The sequence below is a fragment of the Balearica regulorum genome, chromosome 2 (assembly GCF_011004875.1).
Source record: "Balearica regulorum gibbericeps isolate bBalReg1 chromosome 2, bBalReg1.pri, whole genome shotgun sequence".
NCBI lineage: Eukaryota > Metazoa > Chordata > Aves > Gruiformes > Gruidae > Balearica > Balearica regulorum.
Window position 1 is genome coordinate 40,666,987 of NC_046185.1, and position 21,381 is coordinate 40,688,367.

General features: G+C 36.9%; 1 protein-coding gene across 8 annotated transcripts in view; it reads right to left on the reverse strand.

Moving 5' to 3' along the window:
- Positions 1–21,381, reverse strand: part of CHD7 (chromodomain helicase DNA binding protein 7) — a 132,911-nt gene that overhangs the window by 20,075 nt on the left and 91,455 nt on the right. For all 8 annotated transcript variants that reach the window (XM_075744025.1, XM_075744023.1, XM_075744022.1 and 5 more), the window contains 10 exons: positions 21,089–21,144; positions 19,544–19,658; positions 17,715–17,798; positions 16,629–16,766; positions 16,411–16,532; positions 15,655–15,898; positions 9,110–9,286; positions 7,466–7,609; positions 4,868–5,123; positions 338–548 (listed from right to left, as the gene is read on the reverse strand). In XM_075744025.1, coding sequence (XP_075600140.1) covers positions 338–548; positions 4,868–5,123; positions 7,466–7,609; positions 9,110–9,286; positions 15,655–15,898; positions 16,411–16,532; positions 16,629–16,766; positions 17,715–17,798; positions 19,544–19,658; positions 21,089–21,144 — 1,547 coding nt within the window. The remainder of the gene's footprint in view (positions 1–337; positions 549–4,867; positions 5,124–7,465; positions 7,610–9,109; positions 9,287–15,654; positions 15,899–16,410; positions 16,533–16,628; positions 16,767–17,714; positions 17,799–19,543; positions 19,659–21,088; positions 21,145–21,381) is intronic.

Genomic DNA, 21,381 nt, shown 5'->3' on the forward strand with positions numbered 1-21,381 from the left:
CTACTTTTTGTCTCCTGCTCTGTGTGATTTGGTAAAGAAATGAAATAAACATTCAGGCTTAAGCTAAAAGACTCTAGAGCCACCAAAACATTTAACCGAGTAGTAAACTAAGAGGTTTAAAGCTCTCCATGTGAGGCCACTTTGTATTGACCTGCAAGAAAAATCTCAGTACTTGCAACTTACAGGTATGCTTTTCCCTTTGGTCAGATCACTACAGAAAATACTGTAAAGTATTTGAGTTTCACCCCTTTTCAAGATGGATTACTCACAGGTTAAATACTGTGGCCACTGAGGAAAGCACAGTTTATTTAGAATTGTATTATATTGTTGCTCTCACCGTCTTTGAATGAGGTAGTCTTCCAGTATGTCCAAGCAGCGCACCATCTGGGAAAAGATAAGCACCCTGTGGCCACCAGCCTTCAGTTTTGGCAGCAGCTTGTCAATCAGTACTAGCTTGCCAGCAGCCTGGATCATTGCCTGGAGCTGAAAATCTGGAGAGTCGGCATTGTGTGTTTCTTTAAACTCTTCCAAAATTTTCTCTTCAGCACCTGCAAAGATTGGACAGCAATACATGAACACAGCAAAGGGTTTTATTAATAAACAATGAGCTCGCCTTCAATGCTCTATAGAAACTGCAGGAATGTTTTAAGCATTATGTGAATAAACATTTATAAAAAACATTAAGCTTAAATTTAAAGCAAACATATACACAAATACAGCATAAATAAAAAGTAACTCTGAGCATTCATTCTTTGTTTCCTCTTTTAAACAGGAGTAAACTCTTTCCTAAATAAATTCATACAACTATTTAATGCACAATATTTAATGAAAAATTAAGAAAAAACATGAAATAGTAAACCATATTCCAACTGATCAAATGGATTTTCAGTTCCTTTTGTAAATGCAATGTGAAAGAAAAAATACCTCATTTCCACAGGAAAATACAAGGAATACAAATCACATTTGTCGTTTATGCCTCCAAAACCAAAACCAGCCTTCAACAAGCAGGTGACCTGGACCTGCTCCTTCCATTATTAATTATAGAATCAAAATCCAAACAATGAAAAAAACTAATTTCAAGGGGGGGGAAATAAGCAGCTGTGAAATTATGATTTTACCTTCTATTTAGCTTTCTTTTCTCACTGAATGTATTTTTTTTGTTCAGTTTGATGAAGCTATCCAATGTATATATTCTTTCCAGAATTAGTCAAAAGTTCGTTCTTGCCACTCTTTGCCTAAGAACAAGATGCACAGCAGGAAATATTTCCTTGTACTGCTCATTACCTGAAGACTACAGACCAAGTTCAAGTTTTCTCTTCAACCTCTCCTGTGCTTTTATTCCATTTTTTATGTCATTTCTACAAACAGTGGACTATTCCAAGAATTATCAGATTACTATTCTTGGCTATGTAAAAGGTTAGGAATCTTCATTCTAAGCTTATTTTGCATCCAAAATAGTATTTGTAATAGTATTCAGCTTCAATACTGCTTTTGAATAACACCAGGAAAGGTGCGAGAGTTGGGGGAGGGGGGAAGAACAGCTGACTGCCAGGCTTCTGCTGAGCATCTCTCTCATATCCCAGTTCTAAGTAGATGCCTGTAAACAAACATGCAAATGCACCCTCCCTGTGTGATCGCTGGTTCAGTGCCTACTGTAATGTGGTGTCTTAACTAGATACCACCCTAAGCAGGCTGTCTGACAGCTTTGTATTACTCCATACACTTGCACTACTAGCTTTAACAGAACTTAACGGACTCAAGATGTGACCAATTGAAGGTAATTTTACATCCCTGAATTTTCCTTATGTGCATTCCCTACTCCAAACATTACTGATCCTCATGGTTTGCACATAAAAAAAATAAACCCATGTGAAAATAGTACAATCAGACACTCCTTCAACTTCCCTTCAATCATATCACTTTCCATCTTGTAAAACAGGCAGAATTTTGGGTAGTAAGTCTCAGATTCTGTACTGAGCTTAGGCAATTTCAGGATATAGTAGGCTGTCAAGTAGTTCATATACAGTAACTTCAGTGGTCTTTCTTGGTTACCTGATTTATTTCTTACTCAACTGTGATATCCAAGTTTCATTACTACGACGTAAACCAATATGCAAACTCAGCACCTGCAAAAGCAAACCACCTAAGCCAAGCACACCACAACAAACCCACAAACAGGTCTAACGAATGGTGAATTTTCAGCATCAGAGTTTGGTTTCAGCAAGACTCACTTCCATAACAGACCAGACCACGACCTCCGAAAATCTGCTCTTTCAATAAACCTATCCCAGCTAAATCCTGTAAAAGGACTGCCCTGTCTTTTTCATTTCTACTTCAATTGCAATTAAGTGACATACATCTAGTAGCCTGCTACCCAAAAGTTACTTGTTGTAATGCTAGTCTCTATGCTAGCTGATTTTTAGTAGGGGATGAAAGGAAGGTATTTGAATGTGTGCTTGGTCCATCAGGGAAACCCTCACTTCCACTCCTGATTAGGAGAGCTTCTAGGACTCAAGAGAGCATAAGGAAAAGAGTAAGAAACCTTTCCAGTGTGCAGCACCGTAGGATGTACAAGTACAGAGGCACTCCCTACTGCTGGCTCTTGCAATCCGAGAAAGAGGAATGATGTATAAATACTTGAGGTTGCTAGGGAGAAAACAAGAAGAATGCCCAACTTGGTTGGAGAATACACAAAATAAAGTTAATCCCTCTAGAAGTCTTCTCAAAGACAGTCTCAGCAGACCACCGTTCTCCCCTCCACAGAACAGATCTACCAATCAACAAACAAACAACAAACTCACTCCACATTCCACTCCTACCATACCACTTCGATCACATAACCACCTTCTGTGACTCTGAACTGAAGATTATCTAGAAGACTTTCTTGCAACTTTTATGCAAAACAAGACGTATAGTGTTCTACTTGGATGTTCAAATACACATGCAGTACTGCTTGCTCAGAAAACCTGTAAACTTGGAAGAAAATGAGGAGGATTCAGAGACACCTTTATAAAAGCAGTTAAGTCTTGAGAACTTTCTACTGCAACAAATCATTCATCAGGAGGACACTACAGGACACTATGTACTAGCACTGCAAGACCTCTCGGTAGAACTAAAATAAACTTGTGCTGTCACTCTCAGTATGAAAATGTTAATTATCGATCAAAAATTAAAACCTCAGGCTCAGACAACTACAAGATGTAAGAGTATCTTCTGTCCTAGAACTACAGAGGACATATTTGCTTAGTTCCATCCTCCACACTAATAATAGTCAGGATTTATTTGTTCTTCCCTCAAATCTGCAGGCTTGACCCACCTGCCTTGTTGATACATGACACCAAGCAAGTCCAAATGTTCAAAAGTCACAAAAATGCTATAAAGGCAAAAGCGCTCAAGAGACAACCCTACCTCCCTTTATTAGGCTTAAGATACAGTCATCAAAAAATACTTGAAAAAAATTAACCCTCTCAGCTGAAACCAGGACATCTATATAGCCACCTGGACTTCAGCAGTCTCTAACAGACACTAAATGATACGAGACTTCCAAGGGAGAAAACTCGCTGCTATAGGCAACACTGCAAGCACTAATCATGAACTCTATTTGACAAAACAAAGTAGCAGCAAAACATTCACTTTATTTCTTTTAGCAAACATAAGGAAAAATAATGGCGAGGTTAAAATTAGCTGAAAACAGAGAAATGTAAAACACGTCAAGTTCAGAAGCTCATAACCTGAACAGCCTGAGCTATTTTCTGGTAAACTTGTTTAAATAATGGGTTTACTCAAAACAAAGAGCCAACCAACCAACCCCTACCAGAACCACAAAGCTGTGGTATGCTCATCTATAGAAACTGAGCAGCCCACCAGCATGGTTGGGTTGAAGTACTTCAGAGTAACCCTCTATCAAGTCCTTGGAAAGATTACTTGCACATGAAGTATAATTAGATGTCATTTTGTGAATCAGTTTAAGCATTTCCCCCCCTCAGTTAAACAAAAAAAGTCAAGAAAAAAAACCCCACATAAGCACTGCAATATGGCAGTCGTACAATAAAAAACTAAAATCACATATGGATCTTGAACTAAACTGTCTTTCACCATGAAGCTTATAACCAGCATTAAACCAACTACAGCATAAATCATATACAGTAAGGAAGAAGAGTTGGGAAACAAGAAACTAGTGGAATGCAACCCTGTATAGAGGCCTGTGTTACATCCTCAAAGGGAAGATTTGATTTGACCAACACATACGGTTTAGCGTGCTTCAGACAGCTACAGCTAGCTGGCTCATCATACAGTGCCTGCCATAGATAATCCTGATCTAAACCCAACAGTATCACACTGAAAAAGTATTTGTCACTAAGTCTGACATTCAAACAAATCTGACTAGTTAAATTAAAAGAATGAACTGACAACATGTGGCCATAAAAGCATGCCTGATCATAATTTCCTACCACACAACTTTTATTAAGAAATTTTAAGTTACTATCTCATAGTTGCTACTTATTTTCTTTCCATATAGCATTAACTATAACTCTGAAGAAAAAATTGTCATATTTATGCCAGCATCCAACCACCTGCTTGATAACCGAAGTCTTGCTTGTCAGAAATAACAGAAAGATAAACTTGATAATACCAACACTAACTTTGTTGGGGCTAGTAAGCCTTGTGAAAAAAAGCAGCACAGACATCTTCAAAAGTAACATTGTCTTGACTAGCGGGCATCCATACCTAGGAGAACCTAAAAGGTCGGCTCACTTTTCTACTTAAAATAAATGAATAAATAAAAAGACATACTAGAATAGAACTTCTAATTTACTGAACTTCCTTACACTCATTTTTTGAATGAAGAGAAAAATAGAACACCTACCATTAATAAGGTACGGATGATTGCAGCATTTTCTTAGTTCCATCATAGTGTTTAGAAGATTAGGTACATTTGCCTGACCTCCACCCTTGGAAAGAAACGTGAAATTCTTTTCAAGAATAGCACGATAGTATTTCTTCTGAATATTCGTCAGCTCAACTTCAATGATGGTTTCCTCTTTGGGGGCCAGGTTCTTTTCTACATCCTCCTTGAGACGTCTCAGCATCATTGGCTTCAAAATAGCTTGGAGTTTTTGCACCTAGGAAGCATTATGTTTAATAAATAATAGAATTTAAACTCTGAGGCTTCAATATTTATTTTTTAATTTCCTTAATTCTAAATTCCCTATTTCCCAACCCAGATCACAAGTAGAGAACATGTGTAAAAAAAAATAAAAAAATATCTTTCCTCAGTGACCTAGAGACTTGAGTCACCTTTTAGTTTAGAGTGCATCACTTCTGTTTAGTGAATGTTATTAAACAGACTTCACTTACAACTACCCTTCCAGACAAGGACAGTACTGCACACCAGTCATGCAACGCTAATCCTAAGTAAGCATAGCATAGCTATACAAGCAACCCTGACTGCAAGATCAAGTTTTGCAGTTAACTTCCAATCACCACAACAGTGTTTAATGCTATTTTTCCCTTCATATATCTCCTTCTCATTCTTTTATTTCCTTAGTTTTGACATCCGCTAAAATAGAAAACTATTTAAGGCCCGGTCTCAAAATGAAAAGATTTTATTTCTGGAAATTTTTAACATACTGATAATTTTTAGTGTCTCTAGGTTTTATATCATATACTTTAAGACATGTCCTAGATAGTGGGGGTGGGGGGAAGTCCATTTTCCTCAAAAAAATTAGCTAAGTTTTGTCAAGTTTTTGTAAAGCCCCCTTACATAAAAAGCTCAAGAATATTCCATATATAAAAAAAGACTAGCATTTAGGTTAGTTTAGGTTCTCTCTCATCTAAGTACCACCAACTCAGTGTTAAAGAGCTGATAATTTACCTAGAAACTGGTCATCATCATCTGATGCAGAGCTGCATAGCAGAAACATGAACAGACACCACTTTCTCCTGAATTCACATAATTCCCTTACTAATAAACCAACTTCAAGAGAGAGAAGATAAATGAGTACAGATGGATGAACAAAAAAGTACATGGAACAGGATTGCAAGGAATGGAGGAGAAAACCTAAGTCACTAACAGATAATCTCTCCCATCACTTGAAAGATAAATTCCAAAACATCTAATGGCGTTGTCAGCAGAGAAGGCACTTCTTCCAAAACTTGTTGGCCTATGCAACCCAGGCTTCAATTCTGCTCATGGATTATGTAATTATTTTAGTAATATTTCCATGTATGGCTTCAAATATTTCCAGTTCTTCCCTGCTGACATTTTGAGCTGGCCAGACAAAAAGCTATGTTGAGAGTTAGGATAAATTAACTCCAGCTCAAACACTACATTAACAGGACTACACAGTTTCTGGATCAGACCTGGCTCACTTCCAATCAGGTCAGAGTCCAGCCTGACTGGCACGCAACTGCCTGCACAATCTGTGGAAACACATCCTATGATTCCCTCAGGACACGCTATGATTTTTCCAGGAGGTAAAGGGCTGGGGGGAGAGCTGTTTTTTAATTTAGACTATTACCTATGAAAGAGTTGTTCTCAAAGAAAGTTAACAAATTCAAGCACTCAAAAGTTAGAAACACCAGAAATTGAATTTTCAGACAAAACCAACATAAAGTTGCACACAAAAATGCATGCAATTGTGAAGTTAGATTACCACAGGGTGTAAAGGGCCAAATTAAGGTGCCTAAATTAAGATGCCATGCTTCAGTTAACTCCTAACATTAAGGTGATTTAACTGTTACCTATTGACTTTTTAAAACATTTTCACACATACAAGAAAAAAAAATAAGTTTTATATATGATCAGACACTTTTACATTTTAGATCTAAAATATGGTCTGTTGAGAGTCTTTCATTTTGCATTGTTTCATGCATTTCTTTTATTGGACAGCTTGAGAAATCTGTTTCTGAGTCGATCGAAAAAAATCTCCCTCCATTTGGTTGCCTCTTGCTAAAGTAGATTTCAAATACATTCCTGTTTGCACAGAAGTCATTGATAAAACTCCCAGATGTTACATCCACAGAAGTTAAAGACAATAGTCCCCTCAATCTGCTACTGATGCTTAAGGAAAAATGTCAACTGATAAGTTAATTCTCTTAGAGTAAACAAGCAATTCTAGAAGTATTTTCATCCAGCAACTGTTAAAAATACCCCATCCCCATTTTTAAACACCACATTTTAATAAGGGGAATCTTTCCCCATTTCTGCATGATCAATGGACAAAGGATGAAAAAAACCCGAACAACCAACCACACACAAAATAGGGATAAAGCAAAATAACTTTTGGTCAAAAGCAAAAAAACTCAACAAAATGAAAACAAAAAAACAAGGCATAAAGTTACTGTAGTCTTCAAAAAAGTAAATATATTTTACTTGTAAAAACAAATAATGAAGCTCAGATATAATAAAGTTGATAAATTCTTAATATCTAAATAGAAAAATAAGTGTGTAGGAGAAGTTTACCTGTTCTTCAGTTTTCAGGTCACCAAATTCTTGCATGAATGTGGTTTCTGATGGGAAGCGACCTGGTTCCAAGAAATGAAGCAAGCTAAATAGCTCTTCTACTGTATTTTGCAAAGGGGTTCCAGTAAGCAGCACTTTATGTTCCTGAAAAGTTAAGAAATAGTTGCCTAGGAATCCATCTAAATTCATTTTTCAGTTGAGAAATACACAAAATTATCTTTTTTCCCCTATAGGTACATCTCATGTTTGCTTCCTCTTCCCTCACCACCCACCTACTTAAATATAGCTCTTCTGAAGACATTTCTAACTGGTAGTCTGGCCTTCCTTCAGCGACAGCCCAAAAAATACTTCACTACTTAAGCACCTTCAAAAGTCCTCTAGATACAAGAACAGATTTTACTGATCCATAATGTCCCAGCCCTTTCACAAGTACAGTGAACTTTAAATGGCAAAATAACAGCTGAACTTATCCCATCACTTCCAGTATAAACCAATTTTTTACACCTCCAATAGATCCCAGTGCATGAATCTCTTCAGGGCAGGTGTAAGTTTCTACCCATAGGGAACCTAAAGCAGACTCCTACTTTCCATCTACACACAACAGAGCATGAGACTGGCAGAGACAAGAGGAAAAGTTGCACACTGCTTTAGAGGAGGAGCCCAGATAGGTAAAGCAACTAGCCCAAGGTCAAACATGAGTTTAGTAGTAGAACAAGAACTGAAGTATGTGAGAAGTCTCGTATCTCCATCTATAGCCACACCTATAAGCTCAGCTTTCTGCTAACAGCAACCATAATAAAGAAAATAAATCATATACAGCATTTTTAAAAACTTTCATTTGTTAAGCCTCAAGACTTGTTCAAGAAAAGTATCATTTAACAAACAAGGAAAAAGAAACTAGAAGTGACCTATAGGTCACCAGTGCTTGTGTAAGCTAATGTTTATGCCTCTTTATTATCAGAAATAAGAGGGTTTGAGTTCCAGGTATTAACTTAGCATGGCTGCATTCCACTCACATTTTTAAAGAACCTTCTGACCAAATAAAAAGAAAACCTAATTATTTTGTCTTTTAAATTGTAAATACCTTTAAACACCATAATCTTATTTTTCTCTGTGTGCTTAATACACTTATTTTGTGTGCACAACACAATACATATTTATGTAAGCATCAGAAGCCAACTTACTTTTCCCCTCCTTAGCCAGTCTGAAAGAACATTCTTAAGGCCACACAACAAATTAACATTAGAGCTGATAGTAATACAGAGCAGTTTCACTCTCACACCCATATTTAGCCACCTGACCATACTAGACCTTTAAAATGCTTATGTGAAGAAGTGACTATAGAGTAAGCCACATGAGAAGAGCAAAAGGATGGAACAACTTTATCTTGATTCTCTTAACGGAATCCATGTAATTATAGGTCTATATCAACGAAGACACTTATGAAACATCAGCACTCCAAAATTCAAGGATTCATACGCTTCCAGGTATTTTAAAGACTTTCTCAGCTGCATTCCCTCATTCTTCTTAGCACTCGATGCTTTTACTTGAGAAGAAAATATCTTATTTTACATTTTGATGAAACCATAAATCAGGAATAATAAAACCACAGAAGATGCAAATGTAAGAGATGTATATACTGACCAGGTCCATCATCTTGAGTCCTTCTAAAAGCTTACAGTTCCTGTTTTTCAGCCTGTGGGCCTCATCAATGACCACGCAACGCCACGGAATGTTACGCAGCTCCGGGCAGTCAGTCAAGATCATTTCAAATGTCGTGATAATGGCATGGAACTTGTAGGACCCCTTTATCACACGACCCTAAAAAGAATAGCGAAAGTTAAAGTAAACTCCCCGGCAAAGAAAGGAAGGACATTTGTTTCATCTTCAAAATTCATTCTTTAAAAATACAAAACAGTACAATGGGCAAGATGTTTTAAGTAAACAATGTCATTATTGCTGACTCAATGAGGGAATACAAATGTGTAAGTTTACTACTGGCTTCATGCTGACTATGTTTTTAACCCTGTAAAAAGGCCCACAGAATCACTGCATATTCACTACAAAGATGTTATGCAAGTATTTCAGTCATAATTCATATGGATTATATTAATGCCTTGAAACATTAATGTATTGCTGTTTCTAGACTTTGTCAAGACAATTTCCTTCCTTCTTTTAAATCAAAGGTATCCGATGGTCCTCCCAAACAATCCAAATAAGCCAGAAGTACATTAATGCTTCATTTTGATGACTATTAGAATATTTTGCTCCCAATAAACAGTATTTTTTTTGGTGGACATCAAGTTTTCAAAACACCTACAATTCTAGTAAACAGCTTTAAAAAGAAGCAAATATCTGAACTTTTAAATTGAGAATGTATACATCTGCATGCACTTCCTTGATATTTTTGTAAATTTGTGTTAAGGAAAGTTCAATGGGACGATTTACTTGATGTCTGGCACCATATTCACTATGTGGTTAGTTAAGGGTCTTATTTTTAGGGCTGATACTAAGACTGTTTTAAAAAAAACCCTGAATAAACTTTACTCAAGATCATGAAATGAACATCTTTCTGACATTACACTATATTTCTTCCCAATCTTGTTCAAAGAAAAATGTAACTTGTATCTCCTACGTCACTGAGTCTGTGCATGAACACTGTCTCTCTAAGGAGTGGCCTCACACAAGTTCAAAGCCATTCTATGTTTTCAAAGCAGGACTATGTTGTGGGTTGTATATCAAATGCATTTAAAAAGAAACAGATATTTTACAGTAAGGTGACCATTTTTTCCTTCAAGCATGTGCACATCTGAATCCTTTCTATAAGTCATCTGCGTATAAACCTCTTCAAACTGTGGGGATCAGAACTGGCTACTGACTCTACAACTGGAAACCTGGTATCCTGAACTCAGCACTAAATCTGCCTATGCACATCAAAAGTACTTTGCTCAACAGTGCTTTCTCGCAGCATAATCCAGAAACATTTATCTTACAGAGAAAAAGAGTTGTTACCTAACAAACAGCAGATGAAGATACATTAAGTGGGCAACTTACAAAGCCAGCAAATTGAAACGCTGTGACCTTTTCATGAGCCAGATATAACTGTGAAGACACAGGAATGCAGCCCAGGAGATTCTTTCCAAGTAATGGGAAACACTTCTGTGAGCAACCTCACGACTGTATGACAAGCAGTGCTCTTCAAAAATGATCACTACACAAAGCAGCACATCCAGGTGAAGCAAAAATCGTAAGAGGGACCCCTTGATTATATATTTAGGGCTGTCTAAATCTCACATTAAAATATGCATTGTTGTCTTGCCACAAGAGCTCTCACTATTTGTGAGAGAGTCAAATGCTGTACTGAAGAACACAGGAGTAAATCAAGCAGAAAGTTCAAAGAGCTCTTCAAGAGCTCTTTAGAAGGTGAATGATGTTGTTGTTCAACAGTTTCAGGCCTCCAACACTTGGGGAGGTATGGGAAAGTATCCTAGGTAATCCTACTAATGTCGCATTTGAGAAATTTAAATGTAGAAAATTCAAGAAAAGTGACCTATAGAACTGTCACAGGTGAATTCTTAAGGAACTAGGAATCAATGTATCCTGTTTCAGTGTGGCATCCAAATGAAGTTCTCTGATGTCGGAACCACAGGAATTTCACAACCACTTAGAGAAGTTCTTCCATTTGAGGAAATCAATCTTCCTAATAGGTAGCAGTTTTCTGTTCTATTTGGGAAATTCTTCTGGAAGTAACTCAAGCAACAGAGGTAGCCACAAGGTACAACAATTAGATAGGAAAATAAAAGTTGGGTTTTGGGGTATTACCTCTTAGCAGATACAAACTGAAAAGATCAATTGGATGTGTGTAAGAAGTGGACTTCTAAAAAAGACGTACATTCCACCAGTGGGAACCGTGAAAGATTATTATGGTCTTTTCGCACCAGACTCCACTTTGAGGAACAAGAGAACAGATGCAAGAAATGTGCATGTTAACCAATTACTGCTGGAAGGCGTCTGGAAAACTAAGTTGCAGTGACTTTGTGAAATGCAATTCAACGTCATCTTCCATGAAAGACAAGAGTGCCTAGTAGTGAAATACTGCCTTAATCAGCTGCATGCTAAACATTCCTTGCAGAAATCTGAGGTAATCCTACGCTGATGACATGTTCATAGCTCAGTAGCTTCTCAGCAAGGAAGAAAAACACACAGGCAAGAAAATACTCTCTTAAGCCAACAACCACTGAGCCCAAAAGGAATGAACCGGGTAAGTCAGAAAAAGTCCTGAACATCAATAGCATTATTTTGAATTACAATCAACCAAGGACAACATATTCTGTTTCTACACATGAGCCAGGTGGTTTCTCTTTTTAGTCCTCATTACACTGTGAAGTAAATTTCCCTCACAAACAAAGTCAACTATTTTGCAGGGCTCGGTCATTAATTTTATTTGGCATACATAATTTTCCTGATCTTACAACAGAACTCTTTCTCAGAGGTAGAATACTACAGAACAGCAACTGGTTTATTTGGTATTCCAAACAGGGAAGGACCCCCAGAAGGACTGTATTGGGTCTGGCTGAGATGGAGTTAATTCTCCCCACAGCAGCCCTCATGGCGCTGTGCTGTGTATTGGTAGCTAGCAAACTGTTGATAACACACCAGTGTTTTGGCTACTACTGAGCAGTGCCAGCACACATCAAGGCTTTCCAACATTTCTTTTTCCCCAGCAGCAGGCTGGGGGTGGGCAAGATCTTGGGAGGGGACACAGCTAGGACAGCTGACCCAAACTGACCAAAGGGATATTCCATACCATATGATGTCATGCTCAGCAGTAAGAAACTGAGAATAGGGGGAGGAACAGGGCGGGGGCATTCGTTGTTTTTTTTTTTTTACAATGTTTGTCTTCTGGAGTAAGGGGCACACATACTGAAGCCCTACTTCCCAGGAAGTGGCCGGACATCGCCTGCTGATGGGAAGTAGAGAATAATCTTTGCTTTTTGCTTTGCTTCCGTGCGCGGCTTTTTGCTTTAGCTACATTAAACTGCCTTTATCTCGACCCACGAGTTTGGGATTGTTTTTTCTCCATCTTCCTTTCTCCCCTCCCTGCCTTGCTGAGGAGGCGAGTGATAGAGCGGCTCTGGTGGGCACCTGGCCCCCAGCCAGGGTCAACCCACCACAAGGACCTTTCAGTTCTGTTGCTCAAGAGCACCAGAACAGGCCTCCCTGTATGTCCTTCACAAGCAGGAAGGCAGGAACGGATCTTAGGGGAACATCTCTGGCAGAGTGGTACCCTTAGTGTTGAAGTCACACCACTGCAGAAACGTATTTTGTTATTGACTACTCTCTAGGTTTTCACAACAACCCAACTCTGGTCACTGGTGTTGACGCTGAAAAAAAATCGCACTACCGCAGATGGAGTAGGTGCTTCTTATGGATGCTGTCTCTTATTGCCCTTCAAAGCTACTCAGACTTTCTCAGTGTTCAGTTGTCTTTTCGAGAACCAGGTCAGCTTGAGAGGCCTCTTTTCCTGTTAAGGCCTAAAATGCCAAAGATGCCAATGTCTGGGTTGATGTGTTTGACACGGGGACTAGAAACGATACTGCCAAAGCCTGCCTTCTTTCTCTCCCTTCTCGTCCCCCATCGTACACCTACTGAGGGTACTTCAGAGGATGTCACACTGAACACTACATGGGGATTCTTTTTGTCAGAACATGAAGAGATTTTTTCCCCGTAATGCAGTTTCTACCATGCGTTTCACAGCTGACACAGTCTTACAAAGAATGCAACACAGAAGGTGATTTCATGACACATCTGAGCTAGCTGCCACCAAAAGGGTAAGTTCACTCCATTTCTCCTTTATCCCCAACCACGGCAATTGCCTGATTCTCCTCTTAAGCCAGTTCAGGGAGCAAAGCTAGCAGAAAATGATTCATTTTTCTGTGCCATGAGTGCTTTGTCATTACTCGCTATGGGGTCAAATGACTGCCATGGTGATTACAAGAGGCGAGGTAAGAATATGGCAACACGGGGAACAAAACTTTCTGCAGCATCTTGCTTCAGATCCTTTTAGTTGCCTTTAAATCAACGAAACAATATTGCCAAAATAACACTAAAGAATCTGCGCAGTAAGTGGGATTTTTCTGACGATTTTCCTTCAGGTTTCATGCTACATAATTGCTGTGTCCTAAGGGGAAGAACATGCTAAGAACAAGCACTGCTTAAAGAACAAACATGCATGATTTTTAACACAGGAAAGACTTCAGTAGAGAGAGTAGTTATATAAACCCAAATTTTTAAATTTGATACAAAATATCCATCTCTGATAAGAAATAATTTTACAGCCATAAAAAGTACAAATCAAATCCAGTTCATTTGTGTATTATACATCTAGGTAAGAAGTTAAATATGATTATTATCATAAGAATATAAGCCATTAGATCTCAGTGTAACAACTGTTATTTAAATCAATCTTCTTTAACAATAGCATACATGATTTTGATTTGAAAGTTTATTTGATAAGTTGCTGAGAAAATGGTTAGTTCCTAGGCCAAACAGATATAACTTCTAACTACTAGAAATTACTATGTGTTTTTCTACTATATTTAAGTATGTGATTTCTGTTTGCCCTAATGGCATGTCAAGTTGTGGCACAGTCACCACCTTCAAAACAGTTTTTACTCAGGTCTTTCCCTGTAAAAGCATATTCTCTATCTTGCAGCCACCCTCATGAGCTTTGCTCTAAGACTCCAGGTTTTCCAACACTCTTTTTGAAGACAGGAAGCGAGAACTAGGCAAAAATGGACTACCCACTATGTTACTGACAACACTAAGAATACTGTAACTTTTCTACTCTTTAATAAAAGGATTTCTTTCCTCCTACACACTTTCACTACACTAGGCCTTTTAACCAGTCTCACAGTATGAACACATGTTTAACTGGTCGTGTGTCATGACACAAAAAGATCTGCATTTTTCTTACAGCCTTCCCAGAACCAAGCTCTCCCTACTGTAAGAATCACCTCCATTCCTCGTCCACAGATAGCCCTATATTTAGCTATTCTGAGTACTGTCAGCTTGGATCCAATTTATTAAAGTAATACAGCTTACTCTGTATCCATGAACTGTCTTAATTATTTACCACTCTCCCCATCTTTGTGTCATTTGAAAACTTCCTCAGTAATGATTTTATGTTTTCTTTCAGGTCATTGATAAAAGTGTTATATAGCTCATGGACACGAACCAATCCCTGAAGAAGTATGCTGGAAATGCAAATCATTTCTCATTTACAATTACATCGAGAAATATCAGTTAGCCAGTTTTAAATCCACTTAATGTGTGCCATATTGATTTTATATCATTCTAGTTTATTAATCAAAATATTCAGTGGCATAAAATCAAATGCTTTACAGAAAATCTAAATATATGATTTCACCACTATCACTTCTTTAAGCTCAGTTGGAAATAATACTCCACAATATATCAAATCAAGTTGAACTTCCACTCTTTTTTTTTCTCTTAAGTGAGGAGTTTTTCTCTTAAGTGAGGAAGATTATATTGTTTTGTAATAACATTCAATGTACGCACATTATTATTCCCCAATCCTGTTTACTTACTCTGAGTAAAGCCATACATTTAAATGTAGAGATCTGTTGCTCTTTATAGCTTCAGTTTTCCAAATATTTTTCTGTTTCTACCCCCACTCTTTTCTGTACTTGCTCTCCTTCTCTTATACGAACTATTCAATGCAACTGCCGTAACACAGATTCAAAATATATCTGACTTATAAAATTTGATAAAGAAGCATCGATAAGTTTAATTTCTGCAAGCTGGTCTTTCCTGGAATGGTAGGCAAAGATTGATTTTTAAGCTTAGTTCCAATTAAAGTAGTTTCTCCATTAAGAATCTTTTCTGCCAGCTCTCCTCAGGAACGCAAAATAATGAAAACTTTGTATGAAACAATGAAACCCTGAACAAGAGTTGCACCATCTCAGTAACTCTCGGTCCCTTTCTATTTCCAGCCGATCTCTTGGCTACTACTAAAAAACACAGTCTTTATTAATACATGTATCTTGAATTATTAGCTAAAACCTACTATACCAGTACTAAAAACCTAACTGATGCTTAGATTAATTAACAACAGTAAAGCATGTACAAAAAAGAAAGGGGAAAAAATTATCATGAAGAGCTTTTACCTGTGGATCTTTGAAATACATTTCGTACAACTGAATGGTCCGCCGGCTTGCTTGACTCCCATGATACACAACCACATTCAACTCTGTCCAGGTGCGGAACTCCCTTTCCCAGTTGGGAATTGTAGACAACGGTGCAATAACCAAGAAAGGACCGTGGATTCCTTTCAAATATATCTCATAGAGAAACGTAATGGACTGGATAGTCTTTCCCAACCCCATCTCATCTGCTAAAATGCAGTTTCGTCTGAAAACAATAATAAAAACAGTCTGAATGATTTATTCCTAACTTAAAACATAGAAAATCCGTAAGGAGCTAAACTGAGTACACCAGAAATTTCTAGAATGGCAATTTTATACTGAAAATACTCAATCTTTTTTGCATTTTAAATAAACGTTATGGTTTGTGATGCAACAGGCATGGATATAGCCATTTTATGTACCTCTCAAGATCACATAGGGGAGCAAAGGGCAGCAAGGGTGCGATGAACACATATACATACAAAAGCGTTTGCCACAAGAAAAGGAGTACAGGAGAAATGCCATGATTCCAGGGCAAACAGTAATTATATTCACGTTTTACGTAACGTTATGTTATCCACCCAAAATTAGTTTGTATATGACTGCTGCAGCAAAAAATGAGACACGTAAATATTCTAAAATCTCACTTTAGAAGATTACTTTAAAAGGTTATTGTTTCAAATAAACTATAAAAGCTTTTCCAAAGCAGGATTCAGTAGTAAGCAATATTTTACGTACGTGTTGTACCAATTGAAAAGAAGCCAGTTTACTCCCTCCAACTGGTATTCCCTGAGTTTGTTATTGTTTTTATATTCCCTGGAACTCTCTGATTTCTTCCAGTCATCGGCAGGAGGTCGCTCCTGTTTCAAATACAGCAAATCCCATTAGTGGTTTCTGAAAGACCACATTACTTTACTATTTTCAAATAAAATCCTCTATATGGAGCCAATTCTTACCACACGCTCCATTTCTGGCTCCCTAGACATCAGTTTCTCAAATTCTTCGATCTTAGCTTGGTCAATGTCTTGCTTCAGCTCCCAAGTGCTGTCTTCATAAGGAAGTGAACACCATTTCACCAGATAATGCATTACAGGCTTTGTTAAGACAAAAATAAGATTACATCACAATTTAAAAAGAATAAAAGTGTAACCTCTTTTACAGCAGAGGTCTGCAGGCCAGATACAATTCAAAAAGCTTTACTAGACCTGAATATCTGAATCAGCCAAAAGGATAAGCAAACAGAAGGCTGACACCTTGAGAACCTAATGAAGTAAGATTAGAACGCTGGGAATGCAGGCTTACCATCAAAACAAGCACAACACTACATTTAAAATCACGAAGGTTAAACTAAAATTTAGAAGTAAAACCATATGCATTTTCCAACAGTTATAATTTCCGTGCTTTACCGCATATTTAAACAGTCCACTGTTTTTCCTTGTCAGTGCCATCACAAAATTCCCAGCAGGCAACCCAAACACCACCATTCACTGATAGAGCAATATGGAAACACTGACAGCATCAGTGAAGCTTTCTATTCTCCCAGGACCAAAAAGGAATCTCCTGGAAGACAAAGTGATCTTGGTCTGCAGAACCGGTCATTAAAAAGTAAGAAATGGTGAATTCAGGGCCTCTTCTGCAACAGATATTCTAAACAGTGTCTAAACTATCATGACATTTAGCCAAGATTCTTGCAATTTTCATTTAAGTTCTGTATTATCTGCATGGACATCATATTTCTACAGTATTAAGTACCACCTTAGATCTATGTATCAGAGGGCATTTTTGTTGTTGGGGGTTTTTGGGGGGTTTTTTTAAATTTTTTTTTTTAAATATAGGTAACTTATAAGAAGTTTGGAATTCTCACTTACACCCCTTTAATTTAGGAAAACTGCTATATTAGGCAATGTTTTCTCAAATACATTCCTATTCTCCACACATATAGACTGGTAGCTTCTGAAATGTTTAATATATCCACGTTTCTAAACATTAAATTCTAAACACAGTGTCTATATGACTACAAATGCTCCAAAAGTTTTGTTTACCTCGCCATTATCATCTGTGCTACGTGAAAAATCCATGATTCGATCCACTTCCACATAATCTGGATTAAAAAGCTCATCATCAATCTGTTCAAGGAAAGAGGCAAAAATATAAAAGATATCTCTATTAGCCCTTCCTGAGAGAAAAAATTATTATATATTTCACCAGGCAATAATATTTTGGGTCACGGTGACACAGAATTTATATTTGGCAAACTTCAACATGTTAATTGAAATGCTACAATTCAGCAAGATCATTCCCCATGAGGGAATCAGACTTCTCAGACTTTGTTAACTGGGCCTCTTAATTACTGTGTGAAACCTTTTACTGTGAGAGAATGTTTAAGAATATTTTAAATGAAGTGTGAAATTACAATTCACTAATGAGCAATCGAAAAGGCTTATGGCATGCAATGCATTTAGCATTCTTGAAAACTACAGCTTGCAATAAAGAAATTAGAGCCTTGTACACTAAGTGCCTTTGGATTATTTTAACTACAGGAATTGTCTAACTGCTTTATAAGCAAGATTCAAAGATTATTATTTCAAAAACAGAGGAAAAAAAACACTGCATGCATACACAGTTTCTCCAAAACTAACAATTCATGTTTTTTCTTATCCATTCAACGACTTACAGCATTCTTTTGTGGACTAAAGTGTTGTTTCATTTTATACTTTTAAGATTCCCTCCAATAGAAAAGGTAGACAAAAGGACTACAGACTATGCACATTTTGATAGCTTTTTTTAAAACACGAACAAATTCCACGTATTTACAATAACTTGTGACCCACTTGAAAACAGATTAAAAAAAAAAACACCAAACAAAAAAGAAGCAATTCCAGGCATCTTCACTTAGAACAGATGTTAAATTTTACAATGCTGCTGCTTAATGACATGATATACTGAACTGACTGTTACTCTAAATTTTCATGTTTATTAACTTCTTAACTTCTTCTTATTAACTTCAACTCAAGTATCAGGAGTCTTGAAAGTTAGTTTAATCTAGTTCCTTAGACATGAGTATTATACAATGCGGCTAATTCTTTATAGATGCCACCCTATTTTACAATAATCTCAAAGCATCTTTGGATGCTCTGACATAGTGTTCATACATGTTCTGCACTCTCACCTAGAAGTACAACACATCAATTCCTCCTCCCCCAAATTCCTGGAAATTTTATCAAAATACATCAATTAGATGCACTTAATGAGAAACCCATAGTCACTTCACAGAAGTTTTCAATTTGCAACAGGTTTTGTTTAGCTTGAACTATATAGTAAAAATATAGATAGATAAATAAATAAATACAGTAGCACATGAACCTGTTTTTTCTCAAAAGACAGCATTTTACTGAAAGGTAAGCTTTCAGAGACACAAATCAGCAGATCCGGTCTTTTATTGACAGGACCCCTGCCACACTACTGCTTATGGCTCTAAGTGAAATTAAATTGATGATAAAAAGCTTAAAATCCCTAGTGAGCAGCAGTCCATAACACAGAAAAATGTGATGCATTTTTCTGGCATAATCAGTTCCTGAGAAAAGAGACCTGGTACTGATTCAGTAAGAGTCATGCTTACAATGCAAACAACTAACCACTCTAAAAAAAAAAAAAAAAAAAGAAAAGAAAAAAGTAAAAAGTATAAAGTCAGGATAGATCACTTGAGTTTCACAAACTTGCAAGACTTGGATCATGCATGGTTATACTTTATACCAGAATAAACGCTACTGATATATCACTGAGTTGTTCAAAATCTTCTGCTTGTATACAGAACAAGAATTCGTAAGAATATTCCTTAAATACCCAAAAGAAACAAACAAACAAATCGTACTTCTGAAAGGAATTTGTTCTGGCCCTGTTTTGCCTTAAACCGCTTAATCTTCTGCTGAATTCTCTTGTCTTTGTCCAGCTCTTCCACAGATGCCCACTGACAATGAAGGTAAGAACTAGAAGATGAAACAGAAAATCTTACTCAAAACTATACTTCCACTGCATATTCCTATGCATCCCACTAATATAGCTAGATCTTTCCAGCACGTTGTAGTGCCATGGTTGGAAGACCGGACACTGTCTTCTTCATCATCCAAGTTATTAATTAACAAATCACCTTTACTGGAAGTAATTATACTTAATAATGGAGAAACCTGTCAGTAAGTAAAAACAACTCTTAGTCAAAATTTATATACATACCTCATACATTTAGTTTGGCACAAAGCTAAGATGATTTTTACTGGGCATACTTAAAACAGAATTAGTATACAGGGCATTTATCATAAATGTCACTATTTAACACATATTCTAGCAAAGAGTAGGATATTTAGAAGTTAATAAATATATGCAAACGTTTTAAATAACATGCTATACATTTTTTTTTTGAGAACAGCATTGTAATTAGAAATCACATATGAGTAAGCTGAAGTTTTAGCACTGATAGAAAGAAAAGAAAAAACATGGTAAATGCAGTTCAGTGGTAATAATTCATCTTCAAGAAAACACAAAGGAACAGCTTCTCTGCCAAAATGATTAGTCCCACTTTATAATTAGAGTCTGTCAAAAGTGCTAAGAAGTCTAAGATATGAATAGTTAACACAAAAATTACGTGCCAATGTAATAAAACTAAACAAAGCATAATTAAGCTATTAAACATCATGCAATAATCAATATAGTGCAAAGGGTACAAAGGTGGCAGCATATTTAAAGTGAAGTCCACTACCTGCAGTTAGCTACAAGAAACTCACTTTAAGTGAATTTCTGTCTCTCTGATAGAAAATTTACTAAAATTAAACAAGATATGCTATTTTTCTAAAAGAAGAATGAGCTTATCGAGCTCTGAAGTATCTTAAATACTGATTGCATTGCAGTTTCAGAGCCCAGAAGAGAAACAACATGCTGCTCTTACCACTACTGCATCCCTCTTACGGAGAGGCAGCTACCTGCTGGAATATTGGAAGCCATCTCATTTGTTACCTTGGACATTCTGTTGAACACCATCTTATTTTCGAAACAATGTTAAGGGTTGTTTTTGAGTAGTTTGCAGGCCTGTTACTCTAAGGTTGCAGTTAGATCTGCACAGATACATAGGTATGTGCTCATGAATCTGCATCTATAACAAGCCCTGGATTGAAGTTTTTAATAGCAGGAGCAATTCTACCTATTGATTTCATTTTCTAGAGAACACAAATTAAGACAACACTATCAAACCTGCTACCACCAATGAAAAGTATTTCCCTGTTTATTTGCCTCTGTTTTGGATTAAACATTAGAAATGTTTAGAGTCAGATAGTAACAGTAGTATCATTTACAAAACCAGTTTTTAAAAACTATCTGGAAATTACGTAAATGTAAAGATAGCAATCAAACCTATAATTTTACTTACAAGTTTTTATACTTTACATAGAATTCCTCTATTTCTACCTCCTCTCCATTCTCCATCTACAAGAAAAAAATTGTTGAAACGTGAATTAAACCACTAAACAGCCCAATTTAGTTAATGATTAAAACTAACCGAAAGACAGAATACGGTCCCCACATAGGGAGACAAGTGGAGGTGTAGGAAAGCATTTATGGGGGGAGGACACGGGTGAGGAGTTTCCTCCAGCAGCTTACCCAAGTACATACTGCACTGCTTACTACAACTTCCAAGACATGAATCATTTGAACTCCTCCCTA